General features: G+C 46.3%; 1 protein-coding gene across 1 annotated transcript in view; it reads left to right on the forward strand.

Annotated features, from left to right (window-relative positions):
• Positions 1 to 13471, forward strand: part of ARMH3 (armadillo like helical domain containing 3) — a 151005-nt gene extending 137534 nt beyond the window's left edge. Inside the window, exons 25-26 of the mRNA XM_081074511.1 lie at positions 9446 to 9562; positions 11791 to 13471. Coding sequence (XP_080930637.1) covers positions 9446 to 9562; positions 11791 to 11883 — 210 coding nt within the window. The 3' untranslated portion in view covers positions 11884 to 13471. The remainder of the gene's footprint in view (positions 1 to 9445; positions 9563 to 11790) is intronic.
• The last annotated feature ends 239 nt before the right edge of the window (positions 13472 to 13710 follow it).

A 13710-nucleotide genomic window follows, 5' to 3' on the forward strand; every position in this document is an offset into this window, starting at 1 on the left:
TTAAGAGATACTGCTTATTGTGAATGTTACATAGTTGAGTGCTAGATTTTCTTTATTAAATAGTGTTGGACTTTATTCTGGAAGACAGGTAAATTATTTGTGGAGCAGCATGATCCTTTTGAAATTTAATTTTTTGGTGTGGTGATCTTTTTTCTCCCAATTTTATTGACATACAGCACTGCATCGTTTGAGATATACAGCATAATGAGTTGACTCACATATATTGTGAACTAGTTACCACAATAAGATTAGTTAACATGCATTATCTCCTAGATACAAAAATATTTTTCACCTTTTGGTGGGAACTCTTAGGATTTACTCTCCTAACAACTTTCAAGTGTATCATACAGCATTGTTAACTATCGACATGTTGTGCATTGTATCCCCAGTATTGGTTTATCATATAACTGAAAGAGTGTACCTTTCGATCACCTTCATCCATGAAACTTCTTTTTAATCTTCGGGTAAGTTTAGGAAAGTCCTTACTCTAGGACTAGTTTTTAGTTCCACTACTAAAGTTTGGCTGTACTGGTATCTCTTTTGAATATCCTAGGTATTCAGCAGGTACTTTTCATTCAGGTTGATCAGAATTCAGACACCTACCAGTCCTGTGTGAGCTCTGAGAATTATTCTGCTTACAGATCCTCAGGCAGTTTTTGGTCGGACTTCATTGAGATTTACCCTACACTTGCAATCCTTATGATCAGCAATGGATTCACGGAGAAAACAGCAAATTTCTGAAGCTCTTTTCTTTGCCTAACTCCCTCCTTGTTGGTAATTTGCCTCACAAGTTCCTGCCACCTCTGCCTCCCTAAACTCCAAGGTGTCTCCTTAGCCCGGCAAGACTATCATGCTCACCTTGTGTTTTCTTTCTCTTAGGATTCCTGTCCTGCACTACCTGTTATCCAGTGTCTGAAGTTATTTCTTTCCCAGTTTTCAGTTACTCCATCATGACTAGAAGTGGAAGTCCTGAACTACTGTAAAATATTACAGTATATCCAGAGTTACCCAGTTGAATTTTTTAAATTTCACACGCTTTTCAGGGAACTTTTCCTTGCTTTATTCATGTATATTGTCCTATTTTGCTTCCTTCTCTTTCTTCCTCTTTTTTCAATACTAGAGGAGAGAATCTTGAATCGATATTGGAAATGATATATATCCTGAGCATATTAATATTCTTTTTAAGGTAATCCACTAAAGACCTGGATTCTCTTTCCCCAAAGCGAGACCTGGATTCCATTTCCCCATTTTTCCCTTCTATTCTTGGGCCCAGGTCCCAGCCTTACATTGATAATTTATAAAGGTTTGACCCTCGAATCTCTCAAAACAGCAAGAGCTGAAACGTGAAGCTCTTGGGTAGCTGATATTTTGTCCTTATTAACTGCCTGCTTCGTCACTCTTTTAGGCTTTGTTCATCTGGACGTGACCAGACTTTGTCCTGTATACAATAAGATTAAGCAGACAGCGTCTAAAGGAAGCTAATAGTCTTCTCTGTGTACTAGTTAGCCTTGGAGCTCAGGAATCTGTTTCTTCTCCTGGTCTTTTGAGATGCAAATCTGTTGATTATGCAAACAAGTGCTAAAATTAGCTCAGCAAGACTTTGAACCTGGCTATTCAAAGATCACCAGGTGTGTCTGGTTAGGTTGTTTTGGACAGTTTATCTATGGAGTACACTGCACAGTTGAACTGAATTTGTGCAATTGAAAAATCATTGCTAATTTGAACACACCTCACAGGAGCATTTCAGAATGGATCAAACCTGATTTATAAGAAATTAAAACTATAGATTGTGTGTTTTGGGAGTAAAGCGACATTCTTTCTCACCCTTTCAACCTTTTCCTCTTTCTTTGTGCAGGACTTAACTTTTTCAATGTCAGGGCTGGGCCTGGACAGTCGGCCCTTGAGGTGATGGGCCCTGATGTAGTCTAAGCTGTCAGTGCCATTCACAGACCTGTCAGAGCTAATGGCCCTCCCTAGAGCTTCTGGGGCCCTGCTTGCTGGTGGAGAATTTTGTGCTCAGAATTAGCTGACACAGAAATGTAAAGTGGAGGAGGTGGTAAACAAAATAGAAGAGACCTGGATTCTTTAACTATCCCTGTCATAAAAGGTGTGACACGATTTTTAACCGGGCTGCACATTCCCTGGTCAGTTTTGCAGCTGATTCCAAACCACTCTTAGTGCTACTGGCTTATCCCTATAATTTGCTTCTATCTGCGGGTGTGTCCTTCCATGGTGTTTTATTTGATTCCCAGTTTTGCCTGTTAGCTTCTTTAAGGCAGGACTTGGCTCTAAGGTAGGGGTGTCCAAACTTTTTTCAACGTTTTTCACCAACGGCCATATGCGGGAAAATACACAAACAGCCGGGCCACTCACTCGAGGTGAAGTACGTATTGCCTCACCTGGTTTATTTAAGTAAACTAAATATATTTTTGGAATTTGCTGTGGGCCAATAAAAAAGAGTTGGCCCGCGGGCTGCAGTTTGGACACCCCTGTTCTAAGGGCTTCAGAAACCTGAGTGCTGAGAACAGTGCTGGGTGTACTGTAATGGCCTAACTCTAATTGATTGTGTGACCTTGATGAGAGATTCCTTTCCTTTTTGGTTGGGCCTGAGTGTTACTAAATTAGTCCACAGGCGTGTTGAATGTTTACTGTTTGTTAGGACTGTTAGGCATTGTAGAAAATCTATAATGTAACACCGGGTCTCTTTCTTCAGCGTGCTGAGAATCTGGCTGTGACGCAATTTCAGCAAGAAAATCAATGGTAGTAGCATGTTTGTTTCTCTCGGTGAAGGCCTGCCAATTTGCCCGTCTACGCCTACTAATGCACAAACCTTAAAGCAGTGTGTTCTTTCCTCCACAGGAAATCCCTCATTGGTAAGCCTGCAGAGGACAAGTCTCTTCCAGAAAGTCAGGGAGGGGAGCATTTGCTCATTTGTGGCAGGGCGTGGAATTTCAGGTCCTAAAAAGCAGTTATTCGGGGAGTCACATTAAAATGAAAGAGAGAATAATAGCAGCTGTGCTTATTAAGCACTTTCTGTTCATCAAGCAGTATGCTTGGCACTTTATAGTCATTGCCTTATTTAATCCTCACAACCAGCTCTGTGTGATGAACATCATTATTATTCCCTTTTTACAGATAAGAAAAGTGAGGTTCACCTGCCTCCACCCTATGTAAATTTGGAAATTACTGGGTATTGGTTGAAGTACTGTTTCAGGGCCCAGGTACAACTGGACACAGTAGTGACCCATCAAGGTCTTTACTTGGAGAATATCTTTGCAGTGCTTCTTGTTTAGCTTTAACTAGTCCTGAATTTGTAAGAATAAATATGAAGGAAGAAAAATTGGCTTTTTGCTTCTCTATCATCAGAATTCCCCTTCCAAGTTGTCCAACACCAAAACACCACTTAACTTGTGAGAATGCCACTGAGAAGGTATAGAGTGCTGAAATTGCAAGGCTAGGGACAGACCTTTATTGCTTCTGGGAGAAAAGAGGGTTGTTCCTCATTGGGAGACACATAACCAGTCCTGGGGAAGTAGATGAAAGATGGGAAACTAGGTTAGGTCCCTTCAGAGAAAATGAAAGATCGGGCCTCTGATTTCTCTTCAGTCTCTTGCCAAAATTTATAGAGCATTTCAGCCTTATAACAAATCCAGAGAAGGGAGTCAGGCAATGCCTTGAGTAGGTCATTTCCATTAGATAGGAAAAGGTATCTTCCTCTGCGTTTGAGGAAATTTACTGGGTAATAGAAGGAAAAAGGTTTCAGTCTTCCTGGCTGAAAAATGGCATATTTGACTTATATTGTTCCTCCATGGATGAGAGGGAGACCTTAGTCTGCATTCCCCATAAAAATTGCCTGGAGCTACTTGACCTTCCTCTCCTGTCCTCTCTGGTAGTCCCATTTGCCACTGGTCATTATTGAAGACCTGCCTAATCTGTGCTCAGCACAATTTCTTTTAGAGACAGGACATTATAACTAGAGCAATGAACAGTTTAGCAGGGTGACATGGATAGCAAACCCGGCTGTTCAGACCGTCTTGGTTCTGTGGGCACCAGGATAGGTTTGTTACAAACCATAGTGAGGGATGAACTTCATTTCCCAACAACTTACTGTGGAACAACGTCTTTCACCATCAACTTGCAGAATAAGCAGTGCCAGGTCAGCTCCCTTTAACTAATGGGAGAAGAAAGCAAAGGCAATGTCCAGACTTATGCCTGGTGATGCTCTTGTTAGTGGTTTCAGACCTTGATCTCTCAAGCTGTCGTTTCCTGCTTTGTGAAAGAAAATGGGGCCAAAAAAATCATAATCTCTAACTAGAGAATATGTATCTGAAATAGAGCAAATGTCCAGAGTCTAGTGGGAGAGATAGATGAAAATTACCATGAAAAACCTTCGAAAATGCCTTCATCTTCTTTCCTCTCTTAAGCTGCTATATGTTTCAAATTATCCAGAGATTAAAGACCTTTTAATTTCAAGCTTCTAAATGGGTACTCAGTAATTACAATAGCGACCAAAACCAGATTTTGCTGGTGAGTTTGGAGTAGTGTGTAAAGTTTGGTTGGTGGTTTATGCCAACTGCAGCAGGGCTGACGGCCCTGGAGCCCAAAGGACCTGGTCATCATTAAAGCTCAAGCATCAAACCGGCCTTCATCAGGTTGCCTTCCCTACCCTCCACAGATCATGCTTCCCACTTCTGAGGAGTGGATTTGAATTCCTTGAATATTTGTTCTCTGAGAGATCAAGTTTAGCCTGTAAATTCAGGAACATGACCCAAATTAGACTAGCCTGCCAATATGGGAAGAACACTGGATTAGGAATGAGAAAACTGTTTTCTAATCCCAGCGTTGTGTCTTGGGGCAATTTACAATCTTTGTGGATATCTGTTTCTTCATCTGTAAAATGAGGGCCATGTATTAGGTAGGTGATTTCAAGGTTCCTTGCAGAACTATATAATTTCTGTAGTTCTATCACTATGGTAACACTCTGGCAAAAAGAGGTATGCTTGCCTTCCATGTCACTGTTCTCCAATCTTCATGATAACTCAACATGTTCCTTGCCACCATTTAACCACCTAATTCATCTTATTTGAATACATAAAATGTTTTCTCTTTCTGTTTTTCTTCTTTGTTTCCATCTCAGTAGCCTTCATTTATTTGGCACCTTCTATTGGCCAGATGCTATCATTATATTTTATATCATTTATTTATATCATTTATTTCATATATTTCCTCTAATCTTTATAATACTGTAAGAAAATATTGTGGTGATGATGACTGTTTTACAGATAAAGAAACTAAAGCTCAGGCAGGTCACGGTCATATAACTAGTAAATGTTGGTGCCAAAATTTGAACCCAGGTTTCTGATGCCATAGCCTCCTTTCCATTACATCTCACTGCAATCTTGTTACATTCCATGTTTATTTCCTTTTCTATAAGAAGTCTCAGTGAGTTTCTCTCTTGTTATCTCGTGGTTTCATCCTCATTTGGCAGCTTGGCAGAGAAGGCCATACATGTTGTCTGGGCTGGGGGTAGGCTATTGGCAGCCTTAAATACTCTCCCCAAATAGGTTATACTGTAGATACCAGTTCAAACTGAGTAGGTAACGAACACAAACTTGCTGTCAGATCACACCCTATTACTTAGTTCTCCCCTAATTCTCATTCTGCTGGGAATTCAGTCCAACAGAGGTTTAAGACCAAGCAATTTTTCAGACATAGGGCAAAGCCCTCTGACATAAAGATTGTATAGCCATTGTTAGGAGCTTTTCCAACTTGACTGTTCTCCTTTGGTGCTGTCTTCAGGCTAGAAATTATTTCCCATTTCAAAGGCTCTGTTAAAAAAGTGGGGCACAGGCCACTGAATAGTCTGTGGGGGAATGTCCGTTGTGTGTGCTCAGGGGAGGGTATGTGTGTGTCTGAAACCTCGTCAGGAAATTTGAACTAACTTTGTGTACTGGGATGTCTCTCCTTCCTGATCCTGATTTGGGCAAGAGCCTCATAACCTGTATGATGCAAGGCTGGCCTCTGTGGATGTCTTGGCACTACCAAGACTGTGGTTGGCAGTGCGTACTGAGCATTCTCTGACTTCTGACTGACGCAGTGTCAGTTACCCTCAGTACAGTGGCATCATTATGGGAAGCCTGCTTTCATATGGAATAGGGAAATGAGGTCTCCTTCTCACCAGAATCTGTCCTAGGCTGACTGAAGATGTACAAGACCCTAGATCCAGGCTTGTGGTTAAAACTATCTGGGGATAAACAAAACTACCAAATGCCCATAGTCATCAGAAAGAAGCTTTCATTAGAAAATTAGTAAGCATTTATTGACGGTTTATTATGTGCCAGACATTGGACAATCATCTCATTTCATCCTCACATCAGCCTTATGAGGTAGGTAGTGTTATCCCCATTTTACAGATAAGAAAATTGAGGTTCAAAGAGATTAAGTAATGTGTATATGTTAACACATTAATGTGTATATGTTTACACATTAGTGGTTGATGGGACCAAAATTCAGGTCTCTCCTACCTCAAGACCTATGTCAGGCCCTTCCTCTCCAGAGACCTCAGGGGATGGGTTTAGGTTTCTCCCTCCCTCCAGTTTGTTCTTCCCTAAACTAAGGCCATTTGTGTCTTCCACTTAAATCCAGAAGATGTTCCTTTGTGGTGAAGTATCATTTATGCAGATAGGATCTTTGAGATAGTTTGAAATAGGTAGGTACTTCCTAGGCTGTGAAGACAGTTACTCTTGAGTCCCGGGAACTGTCCGGGTAGCTGTGTACCCATTGGGATAATATGTTTCCATCACTTGTATGTTACTTTCAGGAACTCAAAATTTTGATTCCCATGTCATTTTAGGAAGGTGAATTCACGTTCCATTTTATAGAGAGCAGGGCTAAGGCTAAGAGAGGTTAGGTGAATTGTCTGAGATCCCGTAGTAAGAGTGGGACTCCCAGTTCAGTTCTATCATGCCCCTTGCCAGGACGTAGGTTCCTGTCTGTGGAGGGTCATAGGTGGGGATGTAAGGACTCCTTAGAGAGCGTATGGCCTATAGGTGATTTACTGATTTTGGAGCTACCTTGAGCTGAGGTGATAGGCATGGTTCTGGGAAGCCCATAAACCCAACAGCTCATGAAAGAAGGAGGGCTTATACTTGGGAGATAGACTGTTACCTGATGGATTAGGGAGCGAATCTCAGCCTAGGAGGGGCCAGGAAGCCCGAGACTGAGGCTGCAAATGATAGTAAAACCTAAGGCCTTCAGGCACAAGTGTTCTTGGAGGTTGTCCTCCGACTGAGTGCTGCCCTTGCCATGTCCCAGGCCAGTGTTGAGTGTGAGGCCCAAATGGGACATGTTCCTAAAGTTTGAAACCACAGAAAGCAAAGTCCCAGACTGGGAAAGTACCCCTAGTGACCAGAAGTCCTGAGTGGGCTAGAGCCCAGACCTGAGCTTAGAATGTCTTGTTCTCTTGGGAATTTAAGAGAAGTGATGAGGGCAGGAGATGGCAGAGGCTGGCTGAACTAAAGGGCAACTTTCCCATGGGTAAAAGAGAGCAGAAGGAAGTAAGAGGAGAGCTGAGAGAATGCATTTAGTCCGTCAAGGCCTCTGGTCTCCTTCCAAGTTGCTGATAGCTCAGGGGCTTTACTGGGAAAGGAAAAAAACTGTTCTGAGTGAGATTTCAGATCTTCCACTTTGCCCTAGCAAGAAGAGAAAGCCCAGGTGATCCAGGCAGCCTTGCCTGAGGCTCTCAGGATGTAGCACCTCTTGACATGCTACACCTTCTTCTCAGAAATTGGCTTAGCTTGGTATTTGTTTTTTGGTACCTGACACCCCTCAGGGAAAGCTGAACCCAAGTCCTGGGTCCTGAGCAATGCTGATGCTGCTCATTGTTCAGGGTTTGGGAAAGCATTTATTATTCTATCCTGCCTGATTCCTGGGGGCTGGTTCCATCTTGGAAGAATTTTGCCTTTTTCCAGGCCTGAGCCATTCACTTCTGAGCCAAGACCTTGGCTGTAGATATTCCAGTCACAAGCGTAGCCCATGTGCAGGAGGGGACCAGGTTACTTTGCAGGTGACTGCCATTGCTGGGTACGGGTCCTCCTGCTGACAGAGCTGACAAATGGAATTAGAAGCAAAGGAGCCAGCCCATGCTGGGCTCTGGGATACTTAGGCAGGCAGAGTCACCGTGAGGAGCTGGGTATCTGGAGGTAATGAACCTGAGCTGGGGCCAGACCTTTGTCCTAGCTGCCCTTTCCTCCCAAACTCAGAGACACAAGCCTTCCCTGTGTTCTCCATCCATATTCTCGCCTCAGGAGTTCTGAGTAGGCAGAAGTGTGTTTGCTATCAAGTGAAGTCTGCTTTGGTACAAGACTGAATTGGTGAGGAAAACAGCCCAGAGGCACGTTTGCACCCCTCAGGAGTCCATCTTCATTTAGCTTATTCCCTCACCGCTCTGCTGTTAGAGCTAAGCCTACCTCATCACTCACTCATTCCTGCCCAGCTCCCTACTGAGCTGGGAGCTCTCCATAACCTCATAGACTTCCCTCTCAGGTCAGATCAAGTTGCAAAATGGCTGTCACCCAGATTACCAGAGTGAACAGTCGGTCATTCCCTCTCCTGGTCTCTCCTTTCTGCCCAGCTCATTTCTTCTAACTTGATGTAGTGCCTCTCTTCCAGTCTTTGCCTCTAATTCATGGTTTTGTAAACTTACATCAGGAGTGGCTACAGTAGTCCTTTCCTTTTGGAACCACAGAAATCAAGGGTTCCTAGAGTCAGTGGAGGTTTGCATCCCCACCATAGAAAGTCAGAGAGAGGCACGGTGGGGGAGAAACCCTCCTCATCAGAACAAAAGATGAGGTTACCTCTAGCTTAGTCTAGAAAGTGTCCTGAATACCCCGAGGCTGGGATATCCAAAAGTTCGATTCAGGTAATAGATAGGAAGACTGAGCTGGCATTGAGAGATGAAAACAAGTGGCAGATGGTGCTGAGTGAGGGACATCCCAGACGGAAGAAATGTAGTTCCCAGCAAGGGAAAGGAAGGAGACATTGGCAAAGTCTTACCCAGCAACTGTGACAGCCTGGCCAGAGAAAGCTGCAGGATATGGCTGAGAACAAATTTATGGTATGGAGACAGCGGTGAGCTCAGACACTCACTATTCTGTCACCTCTTTTCATGTTCTTTTACCATACCCAGAGTAAACAGCCTTGGTGGCCAGGCTGGGCTGGTCAGGAAAAGCAGGGCATGAAGAGGTTAGAAAGTGGTCCCAGAAACTTGAGGAATTGCTCCCTGTGGCCAGGGTTTTTTCCTGGGTGATAAGAAGTGAGCAAGGTCTCTTGGGGCTGTTGCCCCAGACTAAACCAATACAATAGGGCAGCAGGCGGGGCATGCATTGGGGCCAGGTGACCTCAGGTTTGCATGGCCTAAGCCTGCCTGATCTCTGATATTCCCCAGGTGCTAGAGGTAGTGCGAGCCAACTATGACACCCTCACACTGAAGCTGCAGGATGGCCTGGACCAGTATGAGCGCTATTCGGAGCAGCACAAGGAAGCTGCCTTCTTCAAAGAGCTGGTGAGTCTGCCCTGCTTTGGTTTCTTCTACTTGTGTCTTTTTGGGGCCCTTTCCCAGCCACTGGGTTGTACTGTGCAAGTGAGCATCTTGGGAACAACTACAGTTTGCCAGAGGCTGATGAAATAAAGACTTGAGGGGTCTGTGGGGATGGGGTGTGTGACTTCTCTCCCAAAGCAGTCCAGGACCAGGCAGTGAGAGAACATACTCCCCAGGGGACTGGTGCCAGGCTGGGAAGGGTGCGAAGCCTGCAGCATCACTGCCCACCTCTCTTCTGCAGCCATGGAGATCGCCCTTGCACAGCTCCTGCTGGGCCTGGGGTTTGACGTGTGTTCCCAGTGGCAGCTCTGGCTCATTACTCCTTATCCTGTCCTCAGAGCAACTAATGAGAGTAATTGATTCATATCTTCCTTACATAGTTGCTTCCTAAATTTCTAACTGGTTCCTGGTCTGAGTGCCCTCCCAGTCTGTTCTCCAGTCTTCACTCCTTACCTCCGTTCCCACTTTCCAACTCAGCTGCCTGTAGCCCCCATCCTTGGCCACCTGGATGGAACCAGTGAGTCTTTGCTCTGCCTCCTGTCCTACTCTACCTCCCAGTCAGCCTCACGGAGCTGCTCTCCCCACTGATGGTCACTCTCCTGCCCTGTGCTCAGAGCTTCTCCCACGAGAAGCTCAGCCTCCCTGTAGTCCTGCCAGTCCGCCTGCATCCTGGCTGGAGGCTGAGCCCAGGACACACAGGCCTTGTACCTACTTCCCATGTCCTCAGACCTCCCACTCTGGGCAGAAATTGCATCAGCCCAGCTTTTACTGCCCAGTGCCGAGTCCATGATAAAGGCGCTGGAGTTTAGCTCATGCTAAACACCGCCCAGCTCTGACCCTGACATGACATTGCTGGGATTTTGGACTTCCCCGGGGTACAGAAGACATGCTCTGGGGTGACTTCATTGGCAAAAGGGAAGCCATTAGTGTAAGGAGATAGCAGAGTATTTTTAGGTGGTGGTTAGCAAGGCTTGAAGTTGATGTGGGAGAACTACTGGCAGCCAAGAGTTAACAAAGAGAGTAAGTTACTGGGAGATGAAGAGGGTGGTGCAGGAGAGAGTTAGAGGAGCTCTTTCTCAGGCTCCTTGGCACTAGCCTCTGGCTTACTCACTTCTCCTTATATCTGTATCTCTGGCACAGGGAGCAAAGAGGGTCTGGTTGGGTTTGGAGCTAATGAGCTTGAGCTGCCTGCTGTTCGCCATGCTGCACTTTCCTCTGCTTCCAGCCTGGCCACTTCATTAAGCTTCCCACAGCAAAACAGAAATCGATGGAAACCTCCTTGAACTTTGGGGCCCAGCACAGATAAACACTCTTTTTCTCCCTTTCCTCCATCCCCCAGTTTGTATGTCATACAACATTCACATTTCCCATGAACAAATCTCCTTCCAGAGTCTGCTGGATGGCTCTTAGAAAGCACTTAGAGTGGGGAGGTTGGCCCTCAGGCCCTTCTCCACAGGTCTTTTCCCTGCTGACAGGCACCGCTTCCTGCAAGGTTACGGGTAGAAAACATGTGAGGTGAGCGGGGGTGGGGGACACAGCACGGGTATACCCCAGACTTTCCTCAAAAGTGGGGAGGCATCTTTGTGGTATGGAAAGAGTGCCAGACGAGAAGTTAAGAAACCTGGGTCGGGTCCTGCCACAAGCCTGGGCCTCACCAGCTGTATGACCTGATCCTGGTCATTGGCCGCCTTGGGTCGTCTGCCTGCCATCTATGCCAGATAAGGGCTGCATCTCTACATGTTCTTTCCAAACCCAAAAAGTAGATCAATACAAAGGGGAAGTGAGGAGACCAGAAACACATCCAAAGGGAGGTAGCTCCAGAACGTGAGTCTGCTAGTATTGGTTTCGCCTGCTCCATTAGACCACTGACCAGCCCAGTCACACGGCTGCATGGCCGAGGCAAGGCAGAGGCCCTCCTTCCCTGTCTATGCTTGCTTCTGCCTCTGCCGGTGCTCAGATGCTCATCTTGTATCCACTACAGTTTGTCTCTCAGCCTCTCTTCTTCTCACTATCACGGAACTGTTTGCTCACTTGCCTGCAGGGAGGATAGCTGTTAACGGTTGATTTTCTAAGAGAGAAACTTCTAGCACTGCATTTTGGCCTTGTGCCTCAGGCACTGCCCTCTACTGTTTGTAACTGACTCTCCTTTCTCTCTGCCTGTGCCCTCCTACTTTTCCCTCACCCTTTCCCAGGTTCGATCCATTAGCACAAACGTCCGGAGAAACCTGGCCTTCCACACACTCAGCCAGGAGGTCCTGCTCAAGGAGTTCTCCACTATCTCCTGAGGCCACGCGTACCTGAGCAGCCACTGACTGCCCTTACCCATGAGGCTTCTGGGCTGGAGGGGGAGTGAGGGGACGGGACAGGGGGCTGTCCCCAAGGTTGCAGAACAACACAGATACTGAGTTCTCTCGGTGAAGGCCGCACTTCAATGGAGCTTGGACAGCAGGGGCCAGGAGGGACAAGCCGGGGATAATCTTATTTGGGGAGGGGTGGGTGGGCACAGGGAGAAGCCTTCAAGAACGTGGGGACTTCCAGGGTGGGCTCCCTGGACACCCCCTCACATTTCCAATTGAAATTACAAGTGGTGACTAATGTCTAATTTTCAGGAGCTGTTAGGGCAAGCGTTAGGGTGCTGCAAACACCCTGAGGGTCAGTGGCTTTCCTAGGCTTCTGAAAACAGACTAACTCCTGGATGGATGTGGAACCAATTCTGCTTCCTTTATGCCTGGGGCTAAGCTGGGCTTGACATTTGTATTTCCTGCCAACACTGGCACTCTGTCCAATTCTAAGGACCCTTAGCTCAGGCGTAGGATAGGGTAGGAATGGGGTCCCTTATTTCTATTTTCTGAATCCAGAGCTGATTCCCTTGGGAGACTGGAGATTAGAATCCACCCAGCGCTCTGCTGCCTGGCCACCACTTTCTGGATTTGATTCTTGCTACCAGGAGTACCTGTTAGCTTTCCCCTGCCTTCCACCCATTGACTCATCAGCACTATAGGGTCACAACCTCAGCTTTTCATTTTCAATCTGGTTTCAACTGTCTTTAGGGTGTGTGTGAAATAAACATTGACAGGTTTTTCTGGAGCCCTCAGGTGCCTACTTTGCTGGTTCTCTTTCCAGCCGCTCCCCCACCTCCCTAGCCACCCGGTGCTCTGGAAGCCTCTCCTCCCTCCCCGTGTTCCACCCCCTCGCCCTGCTGTTGTTTACATCCAGCCTGCCTGAGAATTTCCTCTGGGGAAGAATCTGTTCCTGCTGTGGTTTGGTGCCTGGGAGGGAGAGAACCTACTGGGGGCAGCTATCCTCCATCTGCAAGAGGCCAGGTGAGCTCCTGGTATTCTGGGCGGAGCCACAGGCAAGGCTCCTGACATTTGGGAAGTTGGCCTGTGATTCCTCCTCTGGACAGCCTTCCTGGGACCGCTGTAGGCTTTCCTTACCCCACAGCTGCCCCTGAAGTAGCTGCTGCTCTGAGATCCTCCCTTTCTAAAGTACTTTCCAAAGCCCGCAGGATGGCAGGGAACAAACAGCATAGGAAGACTCTGGAAGTGCAGGAATCCAGCAGTGAGAGCGGTCTGGGACCTCCCCAGCTGCTATTCCTCTTCAACTTCAAATCTCTGTGGGATACTTGCCCTCCCTGGGAACCAGAGTTCTGGCTGCAACATTGAGCAGATATGCACTATTACCAGAGAATCTACCAACATGCTGCCATGTAGAGATTCTTACAGAGATCAGAGGCTGGGTCCTTCTGATCACTGGCTGGATAGTTCAGCTTGGGGCATTTAGTGTTTTCCACAATGATAAACCCTAGAGGAATTGGAGCTGGAAGCTGGTGGCAAGGTGAAATTATTAAACATTGATTTGTATGGGACAGTCTTTTTAGTGTCTTTTTTTCTTAATCTCCGTTACCCAGCACTCATTTCTCAAAGACAGAGTTAAGGTCATCTTCCAGGTGCTGGTCCCACCTGGCTCGTGGACCCCTGCCTATCCTTACAGACTCTCATCCTGAGTCTTCTGGGCACAGCAGATCAGTTCCGTTCAGGGAGGTGTAGCCTCCCTTGCATTCTCAGTGGAAGGCGGGAGAAGAGAATTCCCTAATTACCAAACTTGGGTGT

The sequence above is a fragment of the Rhinolophus hipposideros genome, assembly GCF_964194185.1.
Source record: "Rhinolophus hipposideros genome assembly, chromosome: 15".
Classification (NCBI taxonomy): domain Eukaryota; kingdom Metazoa; phylum Chordata; class Mammalia; order Chiroptera; family Rhinolophidae; genus Rhinolophus; species Rhinolophus hipposideros.